The 26,095-nt window shown below is 44.5% G+C and overlaps 1 protein-coding gene across 1 annotated transcript in view; it reads left to right on the top strand.

Annotated features, from left to right (window-relative positions):
* Positions 1-26,095, top strand: part of kif20ba (kinesin family member 20Ba) — a 105,063-nt gene that overhangs the window by 48,340 nt on the left and 30,628 nt on the right. The window contains exons 28-30 of the mRNA XM_085799196.1: positions 1,263-1,373; positions 4,123-4,233; positions 15,129-15,338. Of these exons, the coding sequence (XP_085655322.1) occupies positions 1,263-1,373; positions 4,123-4,233; positions 15,129-15,338 (432 nt within the window). The remainder of the gene's footprint in view (positions 1-1,262; positions 1,374-4,122; positions 4,234-15,128; positions 15,339-26,095) is intronic.

The following is a 26,095-nucleotide window of genomic DNA, read 5'->3' as shown; positions in this document are numbered from 1 at the left end:
GCTCAGACACGTCCGTCCCTAACGCCACGTTTAGCTGCAGGACCGAGCTGCTCTCTGTCACATCCGATGCATTTCACGTTTACAGAGTGAGAGCTCACTTCACTGCAGGAAACTCCATCATGTGTTTCATTTCCACTGTGACTGTGTCTCCTCCTCTACCTGCTGCAGACTTCTCTCTGTGTTGGACAGGACAGGCTGGTTTCATTCACACTCATCAACACACGTTAACATGTGTTGATGAGTAGCCAGCGCTGTGTCCTTATGTCTGAAACACTTGCATAGACTGTCAATCAATTACTGGTAATGAGTTTCTATCGTTAATTGTGACAAATCGCACATTAAGAGCTCGTGTTTTATTTGTTCTAAGTGTGAACCATTTTCAATTTCATCCTACATCCATAGCACCTTTAAATAACCTCGGTTTAGTCGACTTCTGTAGCTGCAGCTGGATTGTTTTGTTCAGTCTGCACAGTCAGAGTCAGAATCACAGCAGCTTCCACTGCCAACTAGTTATTACACCTACACTTGGCGATAATTAGAAAGAAAAGGGAACAGAAGAACCTGTAGTTAAAAGAAACATGTGCATATAAATCTGCAGTAAATACAGATGTGTGCACCTAGACACAACTGCAATGTGTTGTTGCTCCATCAGAGTGCAAACTGTAGCTACCACCTGATTCAAAGTAACACAGTTGTGTTATCATCACTTTAGTTTATTTTTTATCTGTTTCATTCATTGAAAAAAGAAAAAGAAACAGTTTAATATAAGAAAGTAATGACATGTGGGCAGAAAGATGCAAACTTATGTTGTCAAACCCTTTTTATTAAGATTTTTTTTTACAATTAAATAATGTGTGTAAAAATATTAAAGAAATAGAATAAAATAAGTTCCAAAAAAATTGGCAGCAGACCATCTGCTCATCATCCGAGTGAAGTCCTAGGTCTGAAAACATGTGTCGCCATGCAACATTTCTTTTTATATCATATGAACTTTTGTTTTTTCAAATATACATACTTATCCACATTTATACATATGCAGACATACATTACATACAGTATATACATAACTATAGACACACACATATATTCATATACACACATACTCATGTTTTCACAACCTGAAAAACACTTTCAGATTCAGATAAAACCTGAGGAAAGTGAAGTTTGAGCTTGTGAGATAAAAATCCGACTGAAACAGCTGCAGCTGAACCTTCAAAGTAAAAGTCCTGAGTGTGTGTGTGTGTGTGAACTTCCTGTTTCAGGGCGGCGGCGAGGCGGTTGTCGTGGTGACGGAGCTGAGAGCGGCGCTGCAGGAGCGCGAGCTGCAGATCCAGAGACTGAAGGAGGAGCTCAAGGCTGCGGCGGAGGCTCAGGTCAGTGTCTCATCATCGCTCTGCTGCTTCGGCTCCGCGGCCACGCAGCAAGTTTTCATTATGTAATAACACCGTTTTTTGTTTTTTTTAAGTTTAGTTGTAATTTTCCAATAATAATATAAAACAATCTTATTCTCTGTTTTACAAACACCTATAGAAAAACAGTCCTGACAATAAACACAGACAGTTCAAACCCAAAATCAACGTGACAAACTAGTCGTAGACAACAGAAAGGCAAAGACAAGAGGAAAAAAAACAAAAAGAAAACAATTTTGTAACAATCTGCCACATTTTGTAATAAAATTGTTGAACGCAGTGTGTAAGAACTTTGCCAGATTTTGTAATAAGTTGTTACATAATGCACCGAATTATTACGTTTTCTTCATCAAAAAAATGCAACACCTGCATTTGGTAATAATTTTATGTATTACGTAACAACTTATTACAAAATGCACCCAAATTATTACACATTATGTTCAAGAATTTTATTACGAAATGCAGCGTTATTACATCATGAGGTGAAAATGTATTAAATTATTACATAATGTGGCGCTATAAGGACAAAAATCAACAGTTTAAATCATTGCACAATGTTTGTGCTGTGGTTTTTCTTTTAAAAATGCTGCTTATTTTGGGGCTTTCTCTTGACATCACTGAGTATATTGTTTTACTAAACCTTTATTTAACCAGGTAAACCGACCGATTGAGATCAAGAGCTCAGCAACACACGTCAAGATAAATTATTACAGAACAAAAACACTAAATTAAAACAGACAATGGCTTACAACTGGCAAACAATCAGTAACAATTAAAAACACAGGCAGCTCCATGTACTCTCATTTTCTATTATTTTAAATGAACCAAATGAATGAAGGGAAATGAGCTCTGGTAGTTTCATTTCAGTTTGGAGAGGATTTCATGCAGATGATGAGGAAAAACTGAAACTAATCAGCACCGAGTGAACCTGAAGCCCCACCTGGGAGGTTTTCAGGGGGGCAGCTCTGCGTTATCTGCCCCCGAGGCCGGAGCTGGTTTAGCCCCAGGAAACGCTTCGGGGACGGATCGTGTGTCTCTAAGAATAGATCAAATGGATCAAACCGGTGCAGCTTTAAAAGAGTCTGAACATCCAAAATATATCAGAGAGCTGGTTTCTTCTCTATTTTAAGTTCACTTGGAGCCTAAAAACATCTGCATCTCCATCAAAACACACTTTACTGACTGATGTTCCAGAAACTGTCAAAAAGAAGTATTTTTAGTTTATTTGAAGTTTTATTTATTAGCATTAAGTACCAGCGTCTGTGTTTCTCTGGGAATAAACAGCAGCAGCAGTGTTTTTATATTTAATCTTTCTTTATCTTTGGTGTTTGTTTGGTTTTTAATCGGTGTCGAGGTCGGGGCGATCGGGTCGGAGATAAGAGCTCGAGGAGGGAAGGAGGTGTTTCTGTTTTCAGGAATCCTGTCTGAGTTTGATCTGATGACACAGTGAGGGAGTGAAAGCAGACGGAGACTCATATTTATTCATAGACTCTTCACGGAGGAGACAAAAACGCCTCAACACAGAGACCTGGGTCTGGGTCTTTGAATCTTAAAGGGATACACCAACTTTTTTTTTTTTCGTGTCTTGCCTCACTCCCGAGTCCATGACCAGCAGATAGACACCATCCTTTCGACTGTGCGTGCAGTAACAAGGGAGATAGAGCCGTATCGCCCGTAATTAGCTTAGCTCAAACGCTGGAAGTGTATAGGTAGTGTTAGCCTGCCTCCTACCTGAGCTGAAACCAGCAGTCAGAAGCTGATTTCATTTTAGCTCTAAACTCTGTAAATATATCACTTTATCAACATTTCAAACATGTTTAGGTGCGAAAGTAGCCGTTTAGATCAGCAGTGTGTCGTTAATTTGTCTAAATACCAGCTGTTTACAATTTTGTTGGGACGAATTTGGCGCTACTCAAGCTAGCCGTTGTGACCAACGCACTTCCGGTTACTTTCGCAAAATAAAACACCCGTTGCCCTTTACATACAGAAAACCATGACGATAGAATTTGTGCTTTTACTTTGAAATAGGAAGCTAACCTACCCTCGATGTAGCTAGCTTGAACCAAAATAAACCGTCTTAGCTTGAACCCTCCGTTTTGACTGATCTCGTCCCGTTAGCGGCATTTGACCGCTCAAGATGCCTTACCGGAGAGTTTTGTCAGCTCTGAGACGAAGATCGGCCCGCCGGTTTCCCTTTAGAGTTGCTGAAGAGTTTCTCTGATGACTTTAGGTGGAGGCAGGCTAACACTACCCATACACTTCCAGTGTTTGAGCTAAGCTAATTAGCGACTTTAGGTGGAGGCAGGCTAACACTACCTATACACTTCCAGTGTTTGAGCTAAGCTAATTACGGCGATACGGCTCTATCTCCCTTGTTACTGCACGCACAGTCGAAAGGATGGTGTCTATCTGCTGGTCATGGACTCGGGAGTGAGGCAAGACACAAAAAAAAAAATGTTGGCGTATCCCTTTAACAACCTGATTTTCTAGTCTGAAGTTTGTTGTTGCTGTGAATCAAACAGAGACTCTGAGCTGCAGCAGCAGGAGGAACATTGACATGCATAGGACCTGGTTTCTGTCGGCTCTATATATATTTATATGTGGTGTCATAAATAAACCGAGGAGACACTTACCTACATGTTTTTATGCATGTTTCACCTCCTCATGTTGATTTCTTGTTGTGTTTCTTTCCGTCGTTGTCTCACGCTGACAGGTGAGAGGCAGCGAGAGCCCTGATGCAGAGGGAGGGAAACCCCAGAGCGAAACCCTGAGCAGGAAGTCTGCTGGCCGGAGGGACACCACTAGGGCGTCGGTCAGCAGCCAGGTGAGTCCAGCTCCTCAGGTGTCCTCATTAGGACAGCAGCTGTCTTTATTATTATTCTTACTTACACATAACACACATACATTTATACATAATAAAACAAAAGCAAAACAACAACGGCTCCCTTAGCAATACAACAAAACACAGACGGAAATCTAATGGCCTTCTTTTGACAGACATCACAGACTTACAAAATCCCTGAACTCATTCTCTGCACTCAGATTTCAATCCATACTTCAGTACTACCTTAAATAATGTGATTTTAATACATAAAAAAATCACATTTATAAACACTTATTGTCGGAAACGACCTTATCCTTGTGTTTTGACCATTTGTACACACATTCATTCCAACAAGGGTTTATACTAACTAAGGCAACAATGGGTTGTGCAATCCCTTTGCCCTCAATGTGCAATATCCTTTCATGTGCTTCATGTTTTATATTTATCTTGTCTTAGGGCAGCAACGTAAATTTCACAATTCTTTCAATGACAAAAAAGGCTATCTACTAATCTACTGAGGATGGGATGATTCAGGATATTATTGTCAATTGCGATAAAAGACACCCACGATTATTTAATTGTGGGGAATTTTGAATATTTAGATAATCGCCATAATCCTGAATTTCCTGATAGATGATAGATGATGAGTTTTATTCAGTCTATCAACGTCAAATGAAAACTCAGAGAGACACAGAAACATGTAAAAGTTGTGTTAGTGTTGTTTTATTCTTTACGGTTTCTTTCACACTGACCAAACTAGGGCTGCAACTAACGATTATTTTCATTATCGATTAATCTGTCGATTATTTAAATGATTAATCGATTAGTTGTTTGGCCAATAAAATGTAAAAAAAATGTTGAAAAATGTCAATCAGTGTTTCCCAAACCACAAGATGACGTCCTCAAATGTCTTGTTGTGTCCACAAACCAAAGAGAGACTCAGTTTATTGTCATAAAGGAACAAAAAAAAAACAGAAATATTCACATTTAAGAAGCTGAAATCAGAAAATTTTGACTTTTTTTTCTTTAAAAAAACTACTCAAACCGATTATTCGATTATCAAAATAGTTGACGATTAATTTAGTAATCGATTATTGTTCGATTAATCGATTAATTGTTGCAGCTCTAGACTAAACGTCTGTAGAGAAAAGCCAGAGTTGAGGTTTTTATTTCCAGTTTTTACCTTCGAGTAAAGAAGCTTTACTACAAACTGTTGGTCTGGTGGTTTGGTGGTTTGTCGTTGATGGATGTGCAGCTGCAGCTCGGTGACGGTCTCACAGCTGTGGACACGTCTGCTGTGTTGTCGACCTGCTGACCCGGGAGCAGCAGACACACCGGCCACCAGCGACGACCTCAACTTCTAGATTTATTTATGTGTCATTGTGCCTTTACAAAGAAAACGCCTGAGAAAAGAAAAGAGAGAAGCAGAAAACAACAGCTCAGTGAAGTTACAGAGATAATGTAAAGTGCTTCGACCGTTACACAACACAAGTATATGAGTCAGTGACAAATAAGGGTTGGAAAGATGAGCAATTGAGAAATATATTTAGAAATTGTTTTACAAGCATGCATCAGATTTTTTCAAATATATCATTTATGTTATCATTATGTTATTTGAATTTTGAACCTTTTTTTTTTTTTACCAAACTAAGACTGAATGCCCCTGAAAATGTCAAATGGTGTAACCACAGAAGAATGGTAAATATTATTATATTATATTATATTATATTATATTATATTATATATAGTGGATTTAAAGCAGATATCAGTGGAATGTTTTTGTTAATATAAGTCCTAAATAGTCCTATTTTCCGTCAGCAATCACTTACATGAAGTATTTCAGCCTAAACACGAGTCTCTCCGTCACTCTGCTGGAACACGAGCTACGGGTTACCTGGAACGCTACCAAGTCGTAGTTGTGACTTGAAGCTGTAACTTACGGTTTCAAAAGCCTGCCTTGAACACAGCATTAGCCGAAACGGCCGTGCCGATGATATCTGCTTTAAGCGTACTTATAGAAAATATACTTTTCTATATTCAAATTTTAATGCATTTTGGCAACACTGAGCAAGCAGGACCTATTCTAAAAACACTGCCTTTCTACTAAACATTGTGAAAAAGAATGTAAAATTTGTCAAGAAACATAGTGTTGCGTTGCAAAAATGAATTACATTTATTCCACATTTGAGTCCAGATTTAGTTTCCTGCAGCTATATAGTATGATTTTTATTTTTTATTTATTCAGGGTATCCGCAGGGTCTTGAAAAGTATTAAAAGGTGATAAATCAATTTTGGGAAAATTAAGACCCTTAAAAAGTATTAAAAAGTCTTTTCACGACTTTATAAAGTCTTAAAAACAAAATCAAATGAGCTGAGGCACATGTCATGACTGTCTGTACAGACTGTAGTGTTTGTTTTTGGAGAGTTGAGCAATATTTCTTTTTTGATAAACTTTTCCTTTGATTTATTATCCCAGCCTATTTTGAATTTTGTTGTAAGTGGTCTACAGTCTTAGGGGCCGTGTCCACCAGGCGCGCTTTCAGCGCTCTGGGCGTCTACTTTCCATTCAAACCCTATTGAGTTGGGTGCTCACAGCCACGAGCCCGGAAACTGCTTTTCCACTTGCCCTAGTCCCTGGTACCAGGTACTGAAATAGTACCAGGTACCATTTTTAGTACTGAGCCGCGCCGCGCCATGCAGAGCCTCGAAGTGCCGGGCCGTGCCACGCCATGCGGAGCCTAGCAGTGCCGCGCCGTGCCACGCCATGCAGAGCCGAGCAGTGCCGCGCCATGCGGAGCAGTGACGAGCCGTGCCGCGCCATCTAGTGCCGAGCAGTGCCGAGCCGTGCCGCACCATGCAGAGCCGAGCTGTGCCGAGCCGTGCCGCGTCATGCAGAGCCGAGCTGTGCCGAGCCGTACCGCGCCATGCAGAGCCGAGCTGTGCCGAGCCGCGCCGCGCCATGTGGAGCCGTGCCGCGCCATGCAGAGCCGAGCAGTGCCGAGCCACGCCGCGCCATGCAGAGCCTTTGTGCCATGTAGTGCCGAGCAGTGCCGCGCCATGCCGAGCCGCGCTATACAGTGCCGAGCCGCGCCATGTAGTGCCAAGCTGTGCCGCACCATGCAGTGCCGAGCAGTGCCGAGCCACGCCGCGCCATCTAGTCCCGAGCAGTGCCGAGCCATGCCGCGCCATGCAGTGCCGCGCCGCGCCATGTAGAGCTAAGCAGTGCCGTTAAAGTGTAGTGGAAAAGCGCCACTAGTGTCGTCACTCTGAGAGTTTCTCCTCAGAGTGACAACACTAGTGGCGCTGTGAAGATAAAAGTTAGTGACAGATGATCTGAGACAGACTGCCCAGCTGGTCAGAGTTCCAGAGGAGGAAACCACAGACAGACAGCCCCTCATCAGACTCCACCTCCCTCACACAGACTCAGAACGAGGACACACTGCCTTCTCCTTCTACGCCCCACACCGATGGAATAAATTACAAAACTCACTGAAAATCGATAGACTTATCTCACTTGAGGCTTTCAAAAACCTACTTCTCACCACAGCATTGGGGGCTCAGACTCAGACGTGCACTCGCTTCAGTTAGTGATTTTACTACTCTTGTTTTCAGAACTGTATTTGATTGTGCTGTTTTGATGTTTGATCTTCTGTGATCTCTGTGTGCTACAGGGCATCCTTGAAAAAGAGAGCTCGCTCTCAATGGATCTACCCTGTTAAAATAAAGGTTAAATAAGAGAAACATCCTCCAGACTCTGGATGACAGAGGTTTAACTAGACTGTAGGGCTGAACCCCCAAAAATCGAAGCTTCGTTCGTTGCCATGGTAATCGATCATGAAGTCCGTGATCGATTGTTTTTGTTGACACCGGTTCTCATCGGCAACTGTTACATTAAATTGAGTCGGCTACTTGGCATCCTGGAAACCTGCCTGACTTTGGAGACATGTGTTTGTTTGTCATAATTCATTATTTACGCTATGATTATCAAAATATGGTAATCGGGTCAGCCCTACTAGACTCTGGAGGAGGATGTTCATGGTCGACCTCCACCTGTTAAAGCTGTACAGAAAAGAAAATTGAATTTGAGCCCACTCTGGGTCTGGCTCTGTGCAAAATTCTATTTTTGAGTAAATCCGGTATGAAAGGAGCGACGTGGGCCCGCCTTCCAGTAGGCCCACCACCCGCAGGAAGGACCATGAGGGGTCGGTGCCGTGTGTTTTGGGTGGCAGCCGTGGGCGGGGGCCCCGGCGACCCAATCCCCGGACAACGACTCTGGCTTTAGGGACATGGAATGTCACCTCGCTGGGGGGGAAAGAGCCTGAGCTCGTGCGGGAGGTTGAGAGGTACCGGCTAGAGATAGTCGGGCTCACCTCCACGCACAGCCTGGGCTCTGGAACCCAACTCCTTGAGAGAGGCTGGACTCTCTTCCACTCTGGAGTTGCTCACGGTGAGAGGCGGCGAGCTGGTGTGGGCTTGCTCATAGCCCCCCAGCTCAGCCGCCATGTGTTGGAGTTCTCCCCACTGAACGAGAGGGTCGTTTCCCTGCGCCTTCGGGTCGGGGATAGGTCTCTCACTGTTGTCTCGGCCTACGGGCCGAACGGCAGTGCAGAGTACCCGGCCTTCCTGGAGGCCCTGGGAGGGGTGCTGGAAAGTGCTCCAACCGGGGACTCCATCGTTCTGCTGGGGGACTTCAATGCCCACGTGGGCAGCGACAGTGTTACCTGGAGAGGTGTGATTGGGAGGAACGGCCTCCCCGATCTGAACCCGAGCGGTGTTTTGTTATTGGACTTCTGTGCTAGCCACAGTTTGTCCATAACAAACACCATGTTCGAGCATAAGGGTGTCCATCAGTGCACGTGGCACCAGGACACCCTAGGCCGGAGGTCAATGATCGAATTTGTAGTCGTGTCATCTGATCTCCGGCCGTATGTCTTGGACACTCGGGTGAAGAGAGGGGCTGAGCTGTCAACTGATCACCACCTGGTGGTGAGTTGGATCCGCTGGCAGGGGAAGAAGCTGGTCAGACTTGGCAGACCCAAGCGTATCGTGAGGGTCTGCTGGGAACGTCTGGCAGAATCCCCTGTCAGGGAGGTCTTCAACTCCCACCTCCGGGAGAGCTTTTTTTTTATTTTTTATTTTTTTATATATTTTTAGGGGCTTTTCCGCCTTTAATGTAGGACAGTTGAGAGAGACAGGAAATGGGAGGCATAGAGAGGGGGAATGACACGCAGGATAGGACCGCTCGGCGCGGGACTCGAACCGGGGTCGCCTGCAGAGGACTGTAGCCTCAACACATGGGGCGGGTGCTCTACCAACTGAGCTAAACACCGCCACCCTCCGGGAGAGCTTTGACCAGATTCCGAGGGAATGGACCATGTTCTCCACTTCCATTGTTGACGCGGCCGTCCGGAGCTGTGGCCGTAAGGTCTCCGGCGCTTGTCGCGGCGGTAATCCCCGAACCCGGTGGTGGACCCCGGAAGTAAGGGATGCTGTCAAGCTGAAGAAGGAGTCCTACCGAGCCTGGCTAGCTCGGGGGACTCCCAAGGCAGCTGACGGGTACCGGCAGGCCAAGCGGACGGCAGCCCGGGCAGTCACGGAAGCAAAAACTCGGGTCTGGGAAAAGTTCGGGGAGGCCATGGAGGAGGACTACCGGTCGGCCTCGGGGAAATTCTGGCAAACCATCCGATGCCTCAGGAAGGGGAAGCAGTGCTCCGCCAACACTGTTTACAGTGGAGGAGGGGAGCTGTTGACCTCGACTGGGGATATCGTCGGACGGTGGAAGGAATACTTCGAGGATCTCCTCAATCCCACTGGCACGCCTTCCGTCGAGGACGCAGAGGCTGAGGATTCAGAGGTTGATTCATTCATCACCCAAGCTGAAGTCACTGAGGTAGTCCGGAAGCTCCTCAGTGGCAAGGCACCGGGGGTGGATGAGATCCGCCCTGAGTACCTCAAGTCTCTGGATGTTGCGGGGCTGTCGTGGCTGACACGCCTCTGCAGCATCGCGTGGCAGTCGGGGACAGTGCCTCTGGACTGGCAGACCGGGGTGGTGGTCCCTCTCTTCAAAAAGGGGGACCGGAGGGTGTGCTCCAACTACCGGGGGATCACACTCCTCAGCCTCCCGGGGGAAGGCTATTCCAGGGTGCTGGAGAGGAGAATTCGGCCGATAGTCGAACCTCGGATTCAGGAGGAACAATGCGGTTTTCGTCCTGGCTGTGGAACACAGGACCAGCTCTACACCCTCCGCAGGGTGCTCGAGGGTGCATGGGAGTTTGCCCAACCAGTCCACATGTGTTTTGTGGACTTGGAGAAGGCTTTCGACCGTGTCCCACGTGGCATCCTGTGGGAGGAGCTCCGGGAGTATGGGGTCGGAGGCCCTCTGCTGTACGGTCCCTGTATGACCGGAGCAGGAGCTTGGTTCGCATGGCGGCAGTAAGTCAGACCTGTTCCCGGTGCGTGTTGACTCCGGCAGGGCTGCCCTTTGTCACCGGTTCTGTTCATTATTTTTATGGACAGAATTTCTAGGCGCAGCCAAGTGCCGGAGGGGGTACGGTTCGGGAGCCACTTGATTTCATCTCTGCTTTTTGCGGATGATGTGGTCTTGTTGGCTCCCTCGAGCCATGACCTTCAGCATGCACTGGGGCGGTTTGCAGCCGAGTGTGAAGCAGCTGGGATGAGAATCAGCACCTCTAAGTCCGAGGCCATGGTTCTCGACCGGGAAAAGGTGGCTTGCACCCTCCAGGTCGGGGGAGAGTTCCTGCCTCAGGTGGAGGAGTTTAAGTATCTCGGGGTCTTGTTCACGAGTGAGGGGAGAACGGAGCGTGAGATTGACAGGCGGATCGGTGCGGCGGCCGCAGTAATGCGGTCATTGTATCGGTCCGTCGTGGTGAAGAAGGAGCTGAGCCGAAAGGCAAAGCTCTCGATTTACCGGTCGATCTACGTTCCCACCCTCACCTGTGGTCATGAACTCTGGGTCATGACCGAAAGAACGGGATCCCGGATACAAGCGGCCAAAATGAGTTTCCTCCGCAGGGTGGCGGGGCGCTCCCTTAGAGATAGGGTGAGGAGCTCTGTCACCCGAGAGGAGCTCGGAGTAGAGCCGCTGCTCCTCCACATCGAGAGGAGCCAGCTGAGGTGGCTCGGGCACCTGTATAGGATGCCCCCTGGACGCCTCCCTCGTGAGGTGTTCCGGGCATGTCCCACCGGGAGGAGGCCCCGAGGAAGACCCAGGACACGCTGGAGTGACTACGTCACTCGGCTGGCCTGGGAACGCCTTGGGGTCCCCCCAGAAGAGCTGGAAGAAGTGTCTGGGGAGAGGGAAGTCTGGGGATCCCTGCTCCGACTGCTGCCCCTGCGACCCGACTCCGGATAAGCGGATGAAAATGGATGGATGGATGGATGAAAGTGTGGTGTTTTTTTTTTCGCATTGGATAATGCGCACAGATTATACGTCATCCTGTACACGATTCACCAGCCACTGATATTGGATCCATAATCCGTCATTCAAACATCTGAGATACACACACGGAGCTCGGTCTCGCCCCAAGCTTTGAATATCCCGCCCGCTCGATAACGACCAATCAAATTCGTTTTCCTTACTCAGGTAAACTCGTGTTGCAGCTCGTGACAACTCGGCGCGACAAACAGGACAAACGGCCGTTTCTGTACAGCTTTAAACAGCCTGCTAGGCGGTAGAGCGGGTCGTCCAGTAACCAGAGGGTTGGCAGTTCGAATCCCGCTCTGTCCCAGTCTCTGTCGTAGTGTCCTTGGGCAAGACACCTTACCCACCTTTCCTCGTGTGGATGTGTATGAATGATGGTGGTGGTTTGGTGCACATTGGCAGCTGTGGCTACACCTAGTTTACCATCACTGGTGTGAATGTGGTATGAATGAATAATGGTTGCTGTAAAGCACTTTGGGTGTTGGGTGAAAAGCACTATATAAATGTAATCTATTACTACCAGGAGAATGAAGGAGATGCTGTTTGATCTACTATGTTACATGCAGCAGCTTCTTACATCCTGGTTCTGTAGAGCTGCTTGTTCATTGACAACACACATCGTTGTGTATGATGGGACCAGCATGACGACTACACATAATTAATAACTATCTAATAACCATCAGCAGGTCTGATACTGCAAAAAAAAAGCAACATACGGTATTTGGTGGAATGAGTGAAAAGCAAGGCCGAATATATAAAAAAAAAAATTAAATACACGTGAAATGTCTAGTAGGCTAATTGAAAAAAAAAACAAAAAAAAAACTGACCAACAAAGGTTAGGAACCACTATTTTAAAAGACACTTGGGTTTTTTTGGAATGTACTTGTAGATCTTTCAGCACTCACTATTAGGGCTGTCAGAACGAACTTCGCTATTCGAATACAATTCGAATGTTAGTCAAAATGAGAACATTCGATGGTGGAAACTGACGTTCGAATGTTTTTAATGAGGCAAATTAACGTGGTGCGTTGCGACGTTCAGAGTAGTACACATGTTGATAAAACAACATGCAGTTATTGTTGTGCACAAAGTAAAGCTGCAGCTTCAAATATACAAGCAGAGTTTTTTTTAAATTGCCCGTTCATTCGGCTGCCACGGTGCGCGTATGCGTCCCCACTCTACACACACACCTTTTTTTTTTTTTTAATTGATCGATCCGCGGACCACTTGTGTGCTGATCACGGATCAGCTGTGATCTGTTGCACCACAAGTTACTCTGTGCCCTAACCCCGCCTGTGAAGCCGGGTTTCCACCGAATCAACGATCCTTCTTTTTTTTTTTTTTTACCGCAACATATGCAGGGTTTCCGCGGGGTTGTAAAAGGTATTAAAATGTAGTAAATGAAATTAGCAAAAATTAAGGCCATTAAAAAGTATTAAAAAGTAATAAATGTCATCTGACGAGGTATTATATTTTCGAAGCACTATCCAACTAAGAGTTTGTTCCCTTTTAAGTGCAGGCCTAAAAATCCCGTGAATTTATTTAGCCTATATTTTATAAATTCTATGTGCAAGTAGGACCAGAGCGATATCAATGATGGGACGTCGGTCAGTGTGCGTTCGCGGTAAAACTATTTGCGCTTCAGTCTAAAACCGTGCCGCCTGGGTGATTTTGGCTGCTGCCTTGGTTAAAACGTGTGTGCATGGGGGACCGTTCAGATGTATTGTCATTACTTTCAATATAGATGCGCATCATGCGCGATCACAATGTGTCAGTGTTGGGTCAGACCAAGATTCTCCCTCGGTGTCTCTCCTACTGTTTCCCACGGAGCTCTCCCCTGTTTGAAAGGTGAAGGAAGCCCATGTGAAAAGACGTCAGGTCAGTAAAATGTTGAACAGGCTGATAATCACGTGAAAGTGAAGCAACCTCATTCATAGTTCGCTCTACAATATCCAATGTAGACGCATGACATGCACGCTCACAACCGAAAGCAGCACCGTAGCTGCGCGCATTCGATGCGACGGCGACGCGCTTGTTTTTTCATGCATCAGTATCGAGTATCAGCTGTGCGCTGCAGACGTGCACGGTTCCCTATGTTGCTGTGTCAGGCAGGTGTTTCCCACAGAGCTCTGCCCAATTTAAATAAACACAAAGGTTTCCAAAGTGCTGTACAGACAAACGTAATCACAGAAGGGTTAAAATGAAGTAAAGGCGAGCTGTCAAGATGTATGCAGTAATTCATTATTTCATGTACTGTACCTATCACTCCTATTATTTCCAATTCACAGGTGCATTAGAATATCATGGTTAAGTTTATCAAGGCATATGTCAGTATTTCAATTCAAAAAGTGAAACTAACACAAAGAATGAAACATTTCATGTCTTTATTTATTCTATTTATTTTAATTGTACTAATTATGACTAACGTTAAATGAAGACTTATAATTCAGTATCCCCAAAAATCTAAATATTACAAAGGACCAATTAAAAAAACAACAAAAAAAAAACATTTTTAATAGGCTACAGAAATGTTGGCTTTACTTCTGGAAATGGACTTTGCCATGATATTATAATGTATTGAGATGCACCTGTATATAATTTGTTAATGGTGAGTGTCACCGCCCTAAGCACACACCCCTAACAGGTAACAGGTACTTGATTTAAATTGTAAGCATTTGCCTACTACACTTAGTCACTCAGAAAGTTAAGTAAGAAAATGACAGTAATCTGTTACTTTTTAATTAGTTACCCCCAACACTGAAGTTCGAAAAGTTGCCACTACAGTTGCAGCTCGAAGTCGTGTTGGTATTAAAAAATATTGTGACGGTATTAAAAAAGGTATTAAAAGGTATTAAATTCAACTTAAGAATTTCTGTATAAACCCTGTTATTTAAATACTGGTTACTAGGGATGTCACGATTACTTGTTTTCACAATTAATCGCGGTATTAAACGCCACAATTAATTGATCGTAAAGATTCCTAAATACGTCACTTTCCGAAAAAGATTATGTTGGAAACATATCGGCAGATGTGCGCCATAGTAAAGGTGAATGCAAAGATGCTGGTCCATTTATCTAAAGTAACACTGAATTGGTGGGAAGTTAAATGTCAGCGTGTCATTTGAATTGTAAAGAAATGAATAAAATAAACTCAAACATTTTGTATCGATGACAATTAATGACTTAAATATTTCAAACACTTCCCCTGGGAGATTAATAACTGGTCCTATATTAAGAGATTAGTAATGTCATTATATTTTGACTATATTTGATTTTACACATTCATAGTGTTGTGAAATGTATTGATGCATAATAATCGTGATAATCGAAACACGGTGATTATTTCTCTGACAATAATCGTACCAAGAAAATCTATCGTGACATCCCTACTGGTGACATCCTGTCATTGACCCGTATACACGTGCTAACAGACGTGTCCTGTGTGTCCCTGCAGGGATCGAGCGGCGGCCCCTCGCTGCTCGACTCCTCTCAGATCTCCACGGAGAACGGCCGGACGAGCCGCTTCCCGCGGCCCGAGCTGGAGATCTCCTTCAGCCCGCTGCAGCCCAACCGCATGGCGCTGCGTCGCCAGGGAGACGAGACCGCCGTCACCGTCAAGATCACACGCTCGGCGCGCAAGAGGAAGAGCGGCGAGATGGAGAAGGTAGGAACCAATCAGACCAAGGCAGCGGTTGATAAACAACGGGCCGATGTTTTGCACTTTATGTGATTTGTGAGATCGGCCGTAAGGTCTTAATTTGTTTTTAATTTATGGTTGTTTTATCTGTCTCATCTACTGTGAAGCAGAACAGTCAGAACGAACTTCACTATTCAAACAGAATTTAAATTATTTAAAAAATGAGATCATTCGAAGGTGGAAACTTCCAACGTGTTCCTTCCACAACGACACAAATGAACGCTGTGCATCGAGACGTGAACATGTTGATAAAACAAACTGTTGTTAGTAGAGCTGCAGCTTCAAATATACAAGCTGAGGTTTTTTAATTGTACTTATTTACTGTAAATACTTGCTGCTTCCTCACGTGATCGGATTGTGATTGGTTATTGGATTATTATGGTATTTTGGTTATTTGAGATTTCCTGGTGTTAAAGTCGTCAGTCAGTGGTGACGAGTGACGAGTCCATGTTTCACCTCGGGCTGCAGCTGATATCCGAGAGAGACTCAGACTCGTTTATTAACGGGAAACACTGAATGCACCGGTTGATACGTTTCATTTTTAAAGTTTTGAAATTTCAAACGTGTAGGAACTAGTGCTGCATGGTTTGATAAAAATGTGCGATTGTGATATTGTAAATCAATGCTGTAATGAGTCTATTTGCTGGCTTGACTCTGTCGCCTGTCAGCATGCGTCCACGCTCCCGTCACATGTGAAGTAGAATGAGGGTCAAGTAGCTATCCCATTAAGAAAAAGTGGATTTGTTTTATTTAAAATATTTTATTTCATTAGGGGAAAAGTGGCACTCTCTGCTGTTTATTTGAATAGGAAATATTGAAAGACAAAATGCAATTTACACATGGAAATCCCACAAGCCCCGCCCCCTCAACATGTCGACACTCTATTTTTTTTGTCGAGGGGAGCATGTGTCGAATGTCGGTCATCGACAAAAAGTCCCATCCCTACTGTTTACAGGTTCACACAGTCACACATTTATTTACATTAAAGCAGAAGTAAGTGATATATTTGTGTTAATATAAGTCTTAAATAGTTGTATCTTCCGACAGCAATCACTTCTATAGAGTGTTTGGACTGAAACACGGGTCTGTCAGTCACTCTGCTCTGCTCTGAGCCCAGGAGAAAACTTTCCTTGTATCCTACAAATTTTATCCAATGAGGAGAGAGAACGGCATAAAGGGGCAGTCCTCTCTGTGTGTGCAGCCAAGGGATGCGCCGTGAATGTGGCGACGTAGGGACGAGGACTGTTATGGTGCGTTCAAGGAAACTCGTAGACTCGTGTTTTTCCGTCCTGTGAAGTGGTACCAGTTCGATCTGGTACGAGTTCACGGGTCAGAAGTTACGAGTGTCCGTTATAGTGACTTTCACAGGTAAAACAGGTCGGAGAAACACGAGTGGGTTGCCTGGAACGCTACAAAGTCGTAAGTCGTGACTTGAAGCTGTAATTTACGGTTTCAAAAGCCTGCCTGGAACGCAGCATTAGCCAAAACGACCGGATCGCTTACTTCTGCTTTAAATCGCAAATCGCAGACTTTCGTGCATTTGTGTAATTGCATAGTGTGACATCGCGATTACGATTCGATTAATCCTGCAGCACCAGTAGGAACTCTGCTCTTATATTTATTCGCCGACCAGCAGAGAAACCGTTTCCTTATTGCTGTCACGAACCTCCACCAGCTCTGTGGAGTGTGTGTGTTCAGTGTGTGTGTGTGTGTGTGTGTGTGTGTGTGTGTGTTCTCTCAGTAGGATGAGTGTTGTTAGTAGCAGTGAGCAGGTCAACGAGCTGCTGCCTCCTCTCTGACCAGACGTTCAGTCCAACTGATTCAAACTCTGAGGACCGAGGTCAAAGGTCAGAGGTCAAAACTACTCGGTCTCCCTGCAGCTCACAGGAGCAGAGGAGCTGCACTCAGGGTTTCTCTCTCTCTCTCTGTGTGTGTGTGTTTGTGTTTGGATGTGAGAGAGGAAGTAGGTTAACTCCTCGGTTACACTCTGCTCCCCGAGGTGTGTGACACACGACAACACACACACACACACACAAGCACGTGTTTGTACCACAACAAGCAGTTCACCATAGGAAGCTAATGTGAGAGAGGAAGGAAACACGTGTACTCTACTGTAAAACACAGTTAATTAAATAGACGACATGTAACGACCGTATCAACCTAATGACTCATTCATTCATTCATTCATTTCTGTCAAACACTCTGAGGTTAAAAGACTCGTCACATTAAAATAAACTTTAATTAATATGTTCATCGCATCCCAGAGCTTCACACATCCAACAAAACCTGTTCAGTATTGATAAAACTACACAACAATTAAAACCTGGAGAGTAAATGAAGTCGTTCTCGTGACGTAATTCACTCATTAAAGGGATAGTTCAATATTTTTGGCAAATTGGCCCATTGCCATAATCCCTATAGTCATAGCAGTAGCAGGTTCGTTACCTTTAATTGTCGGTGCAAGCTGTTTTTAGAACGGCGGAGCAGAGCCGTGAGCTGCTCAGAGCTACGCTACAAACGGAGGCTCATTATGGGATTTCTCAGTTGGTTTCCCTCATCAAACTCATCAAATACACAATCCAACAACTCCACAACGCTCTGGTGGACAAGTTGTGAGCTGCACATTCACCACGCTATGAGATAATAACACAACGTTACCACACAGAGTTGTTTTAGAGGGAAATACAGAGACTGTTGATGAAAAACTGTCCCTGAAGGCAACGTGCATCAGAGGTTTTGCATGAATTTCCCTCTAAAACAACTCTGTGTGGTAACGTTGTGTTATTATCTCATAGCGTGGTGAATGTGCAGCTCACAACTTGTCCACCAGAGCGTTGTGGAGTTGTTGGATTGTGTATTTGATGAGTTTGATGATGAGGGAAACCAACTGAGAAATCCCATAATGAGCCTCCGTAGCGTAGCTCTGAGCAGCTCACGGCTCTGCTCCGCCGTTCTAAAAATAGCTTGCACCGACAATTAAAGGTAACGAACCTACTGCTATGACTATAGGGATTATGGCAATGGGCCAATTTGCCAAAAATGTTGAGCTATCCCTTTAAACATTGAAAGCTTCATTAGTTAGTGTTAGTGTAGCTCTGAGCCTTCAGGGCCACCGTAGCTCCACCGTAGCTCCACCGTAGCTCCACCACCTCAGCAGGTAGAAGCTCCTTCTACTGAGTAAACACGACACGAGACGTTTCTGTCTCATTCTGTAAACAAGTTCAGACAACAAACAACCAGAATAAACACACACACACACACACTGAGCGAAGACACACTCATTAATCATAAAAAGGAGAAACCTACACACACACACACACACACACACACACACACACACAGACTCACACTCCCCAGAGATCCATTAAACATCGTCTCTCACAGCAACAGGAGGTCGACTACAGTTCATCTGTCGCTTCACTGCAGCGCTGAAAAGGTTAACATGCTGCTGCTCTTCCTCCTTCTCCTCTTCCTCTCTCTTCTTTTCTTCCTCTTCTTCCTCCCTCCTCTTCCTCTTCCTCCTCATCATCATCCTCTCTCCTCCTCCTCTCTCTTTCTCTTCTTCCTCCTCCTCTCTTTTCCTCCTCCTCTCTCTTTCTCTTCTTCCTCTTCCCTCCTCTTTTTCTCTCTTCCTTTTCTTCCTCCTCCTCTTTCTTCCTCTTCTCCCCCCTCTTTTCTCTCTATTCCTAATCCCTCTTGCTCTTCTTCCTCCTCTTCCTCTCTCTTTTCTTCCTCTTCCTCCCCTTCTTCTTCCTCCTCTTCTTTTCTTCTTCTTTCTTCCTCTCTTCTTTTCCTCCTCATCCTCCTCCTCCTCTTCTTCTTTCTTCCTCTCTTCTTTTCTTCCTCTTCCTTCTCTTCTTCCTCCTCCTCCTCTGTCTTCCTCCTCTTTCTCTCTCTTCCTCTTCTTCCTCCTTCTTTTCCTCTTCCTCCTCCCCTCCTCCTCCTCGTCTTCTTCCTCCTCTTTCTCTCTCTTCCTCTTCTTCCTCATCCCTCCTCTTTCTCCTCTTCCTCCTTCGCCTCTCTCCTCATCTTCTTCTTTCTCCTCTTCCTCTCTCCTCCTTTCTCATCTTCTTCCTCTTCCTCCTCTCTCTTGCTCTTCTTCCTCCTCCTTCCTCTTCTTCTTCCTCCTCACTCCTCTTCTTCCCCCTCCTCTCTCCTCTTCATCATCCTCCTCTTTCTTCCTCCTCCTCTCTCTTCCTCTTCCTCTCTCTTCCTCTTTCTCTCTCCTCCCCCTCCTCCTCTCTCCTTCTCCTCTCTTCCTCCTCTCTCCTCTCTTTCCAGTGTCTGAGCAGCGCCTCGTGATGATGATGATGATGATGATGTAGTAGACATGAGGTCATAGGGACTTTACTCTCTGTGATCGTCATGGTTACGAGCATGAAAAAGCAGCAATTAGCAGCTTAATAATGAAACTGTGTTAAATGTCACTGCAGCTTCTCTCCTAAAACAAACCACAGCTACGAAGGTTTCTCTCTCTCTTCATACGTCTAAAGTAAATAAAGAAAATAATTAGTTAGTTTTTACACAAACACACGGAATTAATGTAAAATTAATTAATATAAACAAAGACTTATCATCAGTTTTAAACTTCCCGCTCTGAACTGGAGCTCAATCAAACTTTACTCTTGATGTCCAAATGCAGTTTAAAGAGCCAAAAAACACACCAAATAAATCAAATGGTTACTCATTAGAGCACTGAAATAATAAAGATAGTTAAATAAACTGTCATTTGGCCTTTAAACATCCTGCAATACTGAACCACCTCACAAAGAAAATGACTGTATTGACTCAGATTTGGATTTAAGGTATTAAAACAAACCACAGAAAACAATCAATATTCTGAAATTATTGGATTAAATCAATTAATTCACTAACATTATATGTGACCCGTTCCATCAAAATGAGTCGGAAGTCGCAACGTTCTATTTTTAGATAATCAGCTGATAACATGGAAAACCCATAGAAAATCCCAAAAAAAATTTTTACCCTAATTTCAAAGCAATAGGCCTATTTCACGAGATTCGGAAGTGACGTCACACAGGGTAAATCAACATCCGGTCCGGTCAGCTGCGGCTAGAGCGATTGACAGAGTGGCGACACTTTTCATTCAAACAAACTAATACGACCGCCACAAAAGATTTCATCAGTGAGACTAACATTAATCTCCTGAAAAAAGTTTAACCAGTCAGCGGTAAACCTCTAAAAACCTGTGGATAAAGTTACCTGGATGTAGCCTACGAGCATCTGCCTACTAGCCCCCGGTCGCTGCTCCCTCTGCATTTCTCCCACAACAAGCACATTTCCTAACAGGCAATATCTGACAACAGGCTGCGGATTTAACAGCGATGTTCTCGCATTAAAGAATATTAAAAGTTTTAGCAGCTTTACTGCTACTGCTGCTGAACGGCGATAGCGATGCTAATTTGTTAGCCCGTCGTTAGCATTAAGCTAGCGGACGTTATGCTCAGTTAGCATTAAGCTAGCGGACGTTATGCTCAGTTAGCATTAAGCTAGCGGACTTTATGCTGCTTAGTAGTGGTACTGGCTGTGTGTGGTTTGAAGGTTGTTTCAAATAATGTGGGTTTGAGTGAACATCTTTGATGATTAAATACATATTGCCGCTTAATATGTTTTATGTATGGCATTATTACAGTAGGCTAATGATTATAGCCACTAATCTTCCATTTGGACAGAGACAAATAAAACCTTGAAGCAAGAAGATTTTGTTGGAGAACTGACATTGATATACAGTAATTCAGTAACGGTTGTAAACCAGTGTACGGTTTAGTTTTAATATTTTGCCGTTCAAAAGCAAGCTAAACAAAATCTTTTCCATCATCTCTTCGTATAGCCTACCCTGCTAGAAAAACCAGCATGGAAATGCTGCTGGTCTATGCTGTTTTTTTTTTTTTTAGCAGTAGCCAAAACCCACTTCTTTCTCAGGTCTTTCTTTCAGAAACTCGTGGAATTGCAAGTACGGCTGTTTTTGTCTAGAATTTGTACACTGAGGTACGCACATGGATGTATTATATTACGCAGCAGAAGCTTTCATTTTTGAATTCAGCCATTGTGCTTCCGCGACCGGAAGTAGTTTTACCCTGTAACGGAAACCGGAAGTACCTAAACCCGGAAGTCGTGAAATAGGCCTATGACGTTCAAAAACAATCTCCCAAAGTTTCACAGTCCAGATCATTGAGAAAAGGCACGAACATGATGATTAAAGTTGACCTGCAACTTAAACCCTCTAAAAATGAGTGCTGCTTCGGTGCAAAACATGAAATATCTTCTGAACCGTTCATGATAGAGACGAGCTGTAAACTCATCTGAATCGCGGGATTCTCCGCTTTCCGACGGTCATTGAATGTTGCCTCTATGACGAGAAGGGACGGGTACAGAAACAGATGCTAAACCGAACGTAGCATCGATGCTAAACCGAACTTACACGCTTGCACATGTTTTACAAAATGTCAACAAAACATGACAACTTCTGAACCGTTTATGATAGAAACGAGCTGTAAAAAGCATCTGAATTGTGAGATTCTCTGCTTTCCGAGGGTCATTGAATGGTGTCTCTATGACAACAAGGGACCGTATAGGGTGCTGTGTAATCACGTGGTACAGGAACAGATGCAGAGTCACTGGCAAAATCTTTAACTCATGGATGCAAACAGCGCGCCGAAAAGCGAAACTCGCTTTTTTCATGACCATTTAGGTGACTTGTGTGAATCGTTCAGATCCGAAGAGTTTTTGTTTTGGGGTGGGGGGGGGGTCTCAGCGTCTCAGCGTCTCAGCTGGGGTCAGTAAAATGTTTTTCTAACAGGCTGACAGTGACAATCACGTGAAACTGAGGCGAACTCATTCATGGTTGTCTCTGATTATACTGATAACAGCCGACCTCCAATGTTGACGCGACATGCGCGCTCATTAAAGGGGCGCGTATCCGCGTGCAGTCGGTGCGACGGCGACGCCGTTTTTTTCCCCCCGTGCATGTGGAGCTGTGCGCCGCGGACGTGCACGGTTCCCTACGTTGCTGTATCAGGCAGGTGTCTCCCACGGAGCTCTGCCCCGTTTCAGAGGTGAAGGAAGCCCTGAGTGGAAAGACGTCGCCTCCGCGATGTAGAATGTGTTCAATTAAAGTGAAACTAACACATTATATATATATATATATATATATATATATATATATTAGGGTTGTTCGGTATACCGGTACTAGAGTGGTACCGGGGTACTGACGCATTTAAAACGGTACCATACTGCACTTAGATGGGACCGGTACTTTCATTTTGCGCCGCCGGCAGCGGTGACGTCGCCGCGTGAAGTCGCCGCATTGTAATTTGAGCCGCGGCGAGTGAGTGAGCCACAAACGAAGCAAGGTTTTGTTTTTATTACCGTTACAGCGCCGCCTGTCCACGTGCCCGTGTTTGTGTCAGTGTGTGTGCGCCAGCGCGCGCGAGAGAGAGAAGGGCCGCCACAGACTCGTTAATTAATGCAAACAGTGCTGGTTGTTTCGTTTTTACCGCGGATCACCACTGGCATGCTCTCTCTCTCTCTCTCTGTCTGTCTGTCTCTGTCTCTGTCTCTCTCTCTCTGTCTGTCTGTCTCTGTCTCTCTCTCTGTCTCTCTCTCTCTCTCTGTGAGTGAGTGAACACAGCGAAGCAGCGCTACGCGGAGATGAATTAACTCATTGAGTGCCGCGCTCCTTTCCAAAGTTTTAGTCAAGTGTACCGGCAAATTAGACCATATTTGACTTTTTATTTTAGAGCCATAGTGTATTCTATATTATTGCCACCAACACATACTGTAGCTCATTTGAAAGGTTTAACTTTATCCTTCAAATGGCCACAAACCGTTTGTTTCTACGTGCCTCCGTTCCTGAGAAAAGTCAAGCTAAACATGGCTGGGTTTCACCAAAATCCCTCCTTTTTTTCTAGAAAAGGAGATCCAGCGTCTTTTATGAAAGCTGCGCTGTTTGTGTCTGTCGCTCTTCTGACACTCGCATTTCTGGATCAAAGGGCTCGTATAAGATAAATATATACAACAATTGTTGTTCTATTCACAAAACCACCATCGGGGGCGGGGGGGGGCGCCACTAAACAACAATAACACAGACGCACCGTGCCGTGTCACAGCCTCTCGCCGCGGAACGTGAGGCTCTGCCGGCCACAGCGGCTCGCGAACACCGGTCCCGCCGGTGGTCGCGGTCCGTCTGTGGTACGGGTCGGTGGTGCCGGTCTGCTTTGGTCCAGAGACCATCAGATTTTACCGCGGGAGGACCTTGGGGAGGACACGGTGTTGCTCCAGATGAAGACCGGGCGGGACAGTGGGCTGAGAGCTTCCTGGTTCAGCTCCCAGCTGCTGCAGCCTCGCGGGTGAGAGCGGAGCAGCAGCGGAGCAGCAGCGGAGCAGCAGCTGCATCCACATGCAGAACTCCGTTTGCAGAAGCTGAGTTATGATAAAAAACTTCCAGATCATGAGCTGTCATGTGACTTTGATCGTCATCTATTTCAGTTCTCCTCGTCGTAGAGTCCCCAAATTTACATATAATGTGTATTAAAGTGTCTATTTTCATAATTTAAAAAAAAAGCAAAAAACGAAAAATTTCGTTTTTGGCACTCAACGCATGGGAACGAAAAACGAGAAATTACGTGGTTGGCACTCAATGAGTTAACGGAACGATATTGCGTTGATGGTGTTACTCAAACACATAGATAAACACATTCTATAAACTACTGATAACAATTTCTCCCAAATATTACAACTGGTCAAAATAACAAAAAAGATGCAGTGTTTTCAGACCTCAAATAATGCAAAGATGATATTCATTTTTAAACAGACCACTAATGTTTTAATTTAGGAAGAGTTCAGATTAATATAGATGGAAATTTAATCCTGCAGCAGCAGTAACTGTTTACTGATTTACTGTTTACTGATGCATATTTTAGAGTTCTAAGATTTTCTATTAAAATAAAGCCAATAATGACATTTTTTGTGTTCTCTTTTTATTTGGAAAAGTACCGAAAAGTATCGAAAAGTATCGAAAAACATGTTGGTACCGATACCGGTACCAACATGTTGGTATCGTGACAACACTAATATATATATATATGTCCATTACACACTAAATGAAACATCCCATGTCTTTATTTATTCAGTTTATTTTAATAGTAATAATTATGACTAACATTCAGTGAAGACCTAAAATTCAGTATCTCCAAAATGGAAATATTGCTAAGGATTTTTTTTTAAAAGCATTTTTAATATAGAAATGTTGGCCTTCTGAAAACTATGTCCATCTATAATCAATCAATACTTGGTTGGGGTTGAACTACTGGAAATTTACTTTTCCGTGATTTGTTAATGGTGAGCACACCCCCCCCCCCCGGGAAATTCCTCTCTTTTTTGGTCCTGACCCGTTTGCATCCCTGTTAACTGCTATTGTCTCAGGTTTTAGAACAGAATAAGAGAGTAGGAGATCGTAATTCAAATGGCCACATCTCGAAAACCATCAAATGTATGACTCTGACTAAGGTATCATTTTAAAGCTTATTTTCTAATCTTTCCATTGATACCAAAATCTCAACTTTGAAATTTGGGTCACTGTGACTCATTTTGATGGATCGGGTCACATATAAACATATAAAGTTTCCAGTATTTGACCGTGATCCTGTCGTCATAGAGATTTCGTACATTCGGCTCTGCAGCTGTTTTTATCCCCAGATGTTGATGCAGGTTGGCAGATGTGCATCAGTGTGTGACGGCGCTGCTGCTCACACACTTCACACCTCCAGTGACTCGAATAACCGACGCTCAGGGAGGAACACGAACAAACAAACGCCACACATTAGTTTTTCTGGTCGCTGAGCCGCTCGGACCTTTAACCCTCCGTTAAACACAGACGTCGTTCAGGGAGGAGGTGAAGTTTGTTTCACCTGTGGGGAGTCGAGGTCGCGGTCAGAGCTGCTGCTTCTTCCTCTCTGCAGCTCGGAGAGAAAACACTTGAACAACAACACTTGAGGTTGAGAGCAGAGAGCTGAGAAGAGACTGTGAAACTGTGAAGTCCAGATTCCCCAGCTGCTGCATCCGAGCGCTGCAGACGCCGGTGAAAGTGAACCGGGCTGAATTAATTAAAGATGAAGACGTTCATGCAGCTTCAAACGCTCCAATGTTGTTTCTGTGATCAGCAGTTAGAAGTAAAGAAGTTGAACTCTGCAGCACGAACACTTGGTGCTGAGATAAAACAACATCTGGAATCCAAAACCTAACGTTTAAACACTTAGTTTTATGCCCAATTCCAATTCTCATTTTCATCCCTAGCCCTTAACCCTCGCCCCTTGAAATGGAGCTACAAGGGGTAGAGGTTGAAAGTCAACCCCTACGAATTGGGACACCACTAAAGCAATCACATACGTCATCAGTCGTCTCTGTTGGCTTTCACATAAGCAGACGTGACGAGCTTTTGCCACAAATCCTGTATTCAAAACCACGTTAACTTAATGTAAATGTGGTGATTTATGTACGTATAGGCTCCAGAGCCCCGAGGCAGCGCTGCTCCTCTGTCCAAAACACATACGAACCTTCACTTTTAATTCAAACAAACTAATGCGACTGCCACAATTGTTACATTTCATCAATGAGACCAACATTTATCTCCTAAAAAGAATGTAACCAGCCGGCGGTAAACCTTTAAAAACCTGCGGGTAAGTTAATTAGCGATGGTCTTTTCC

The sequence above is a fragment of the Trachurus japonicus genome, chromosome 15 (genome assembly GCF_045865225.1).
Source record: "Trachurus japonicus isolate A0001 chromosome 15, Traja_1.0".
Classification (NCBI taxonomy): domain Eukaryota; kingdom Metazoa; phylum Chordata; class Actinopteri; order Carangiformes; family Carangidae; genus Trachurus; species Trachurus japonicus.
Note: the sequence above shows the minus strand (reverse complement) of the source record. Positions and strands in the feature narration are given on the sequence as shown.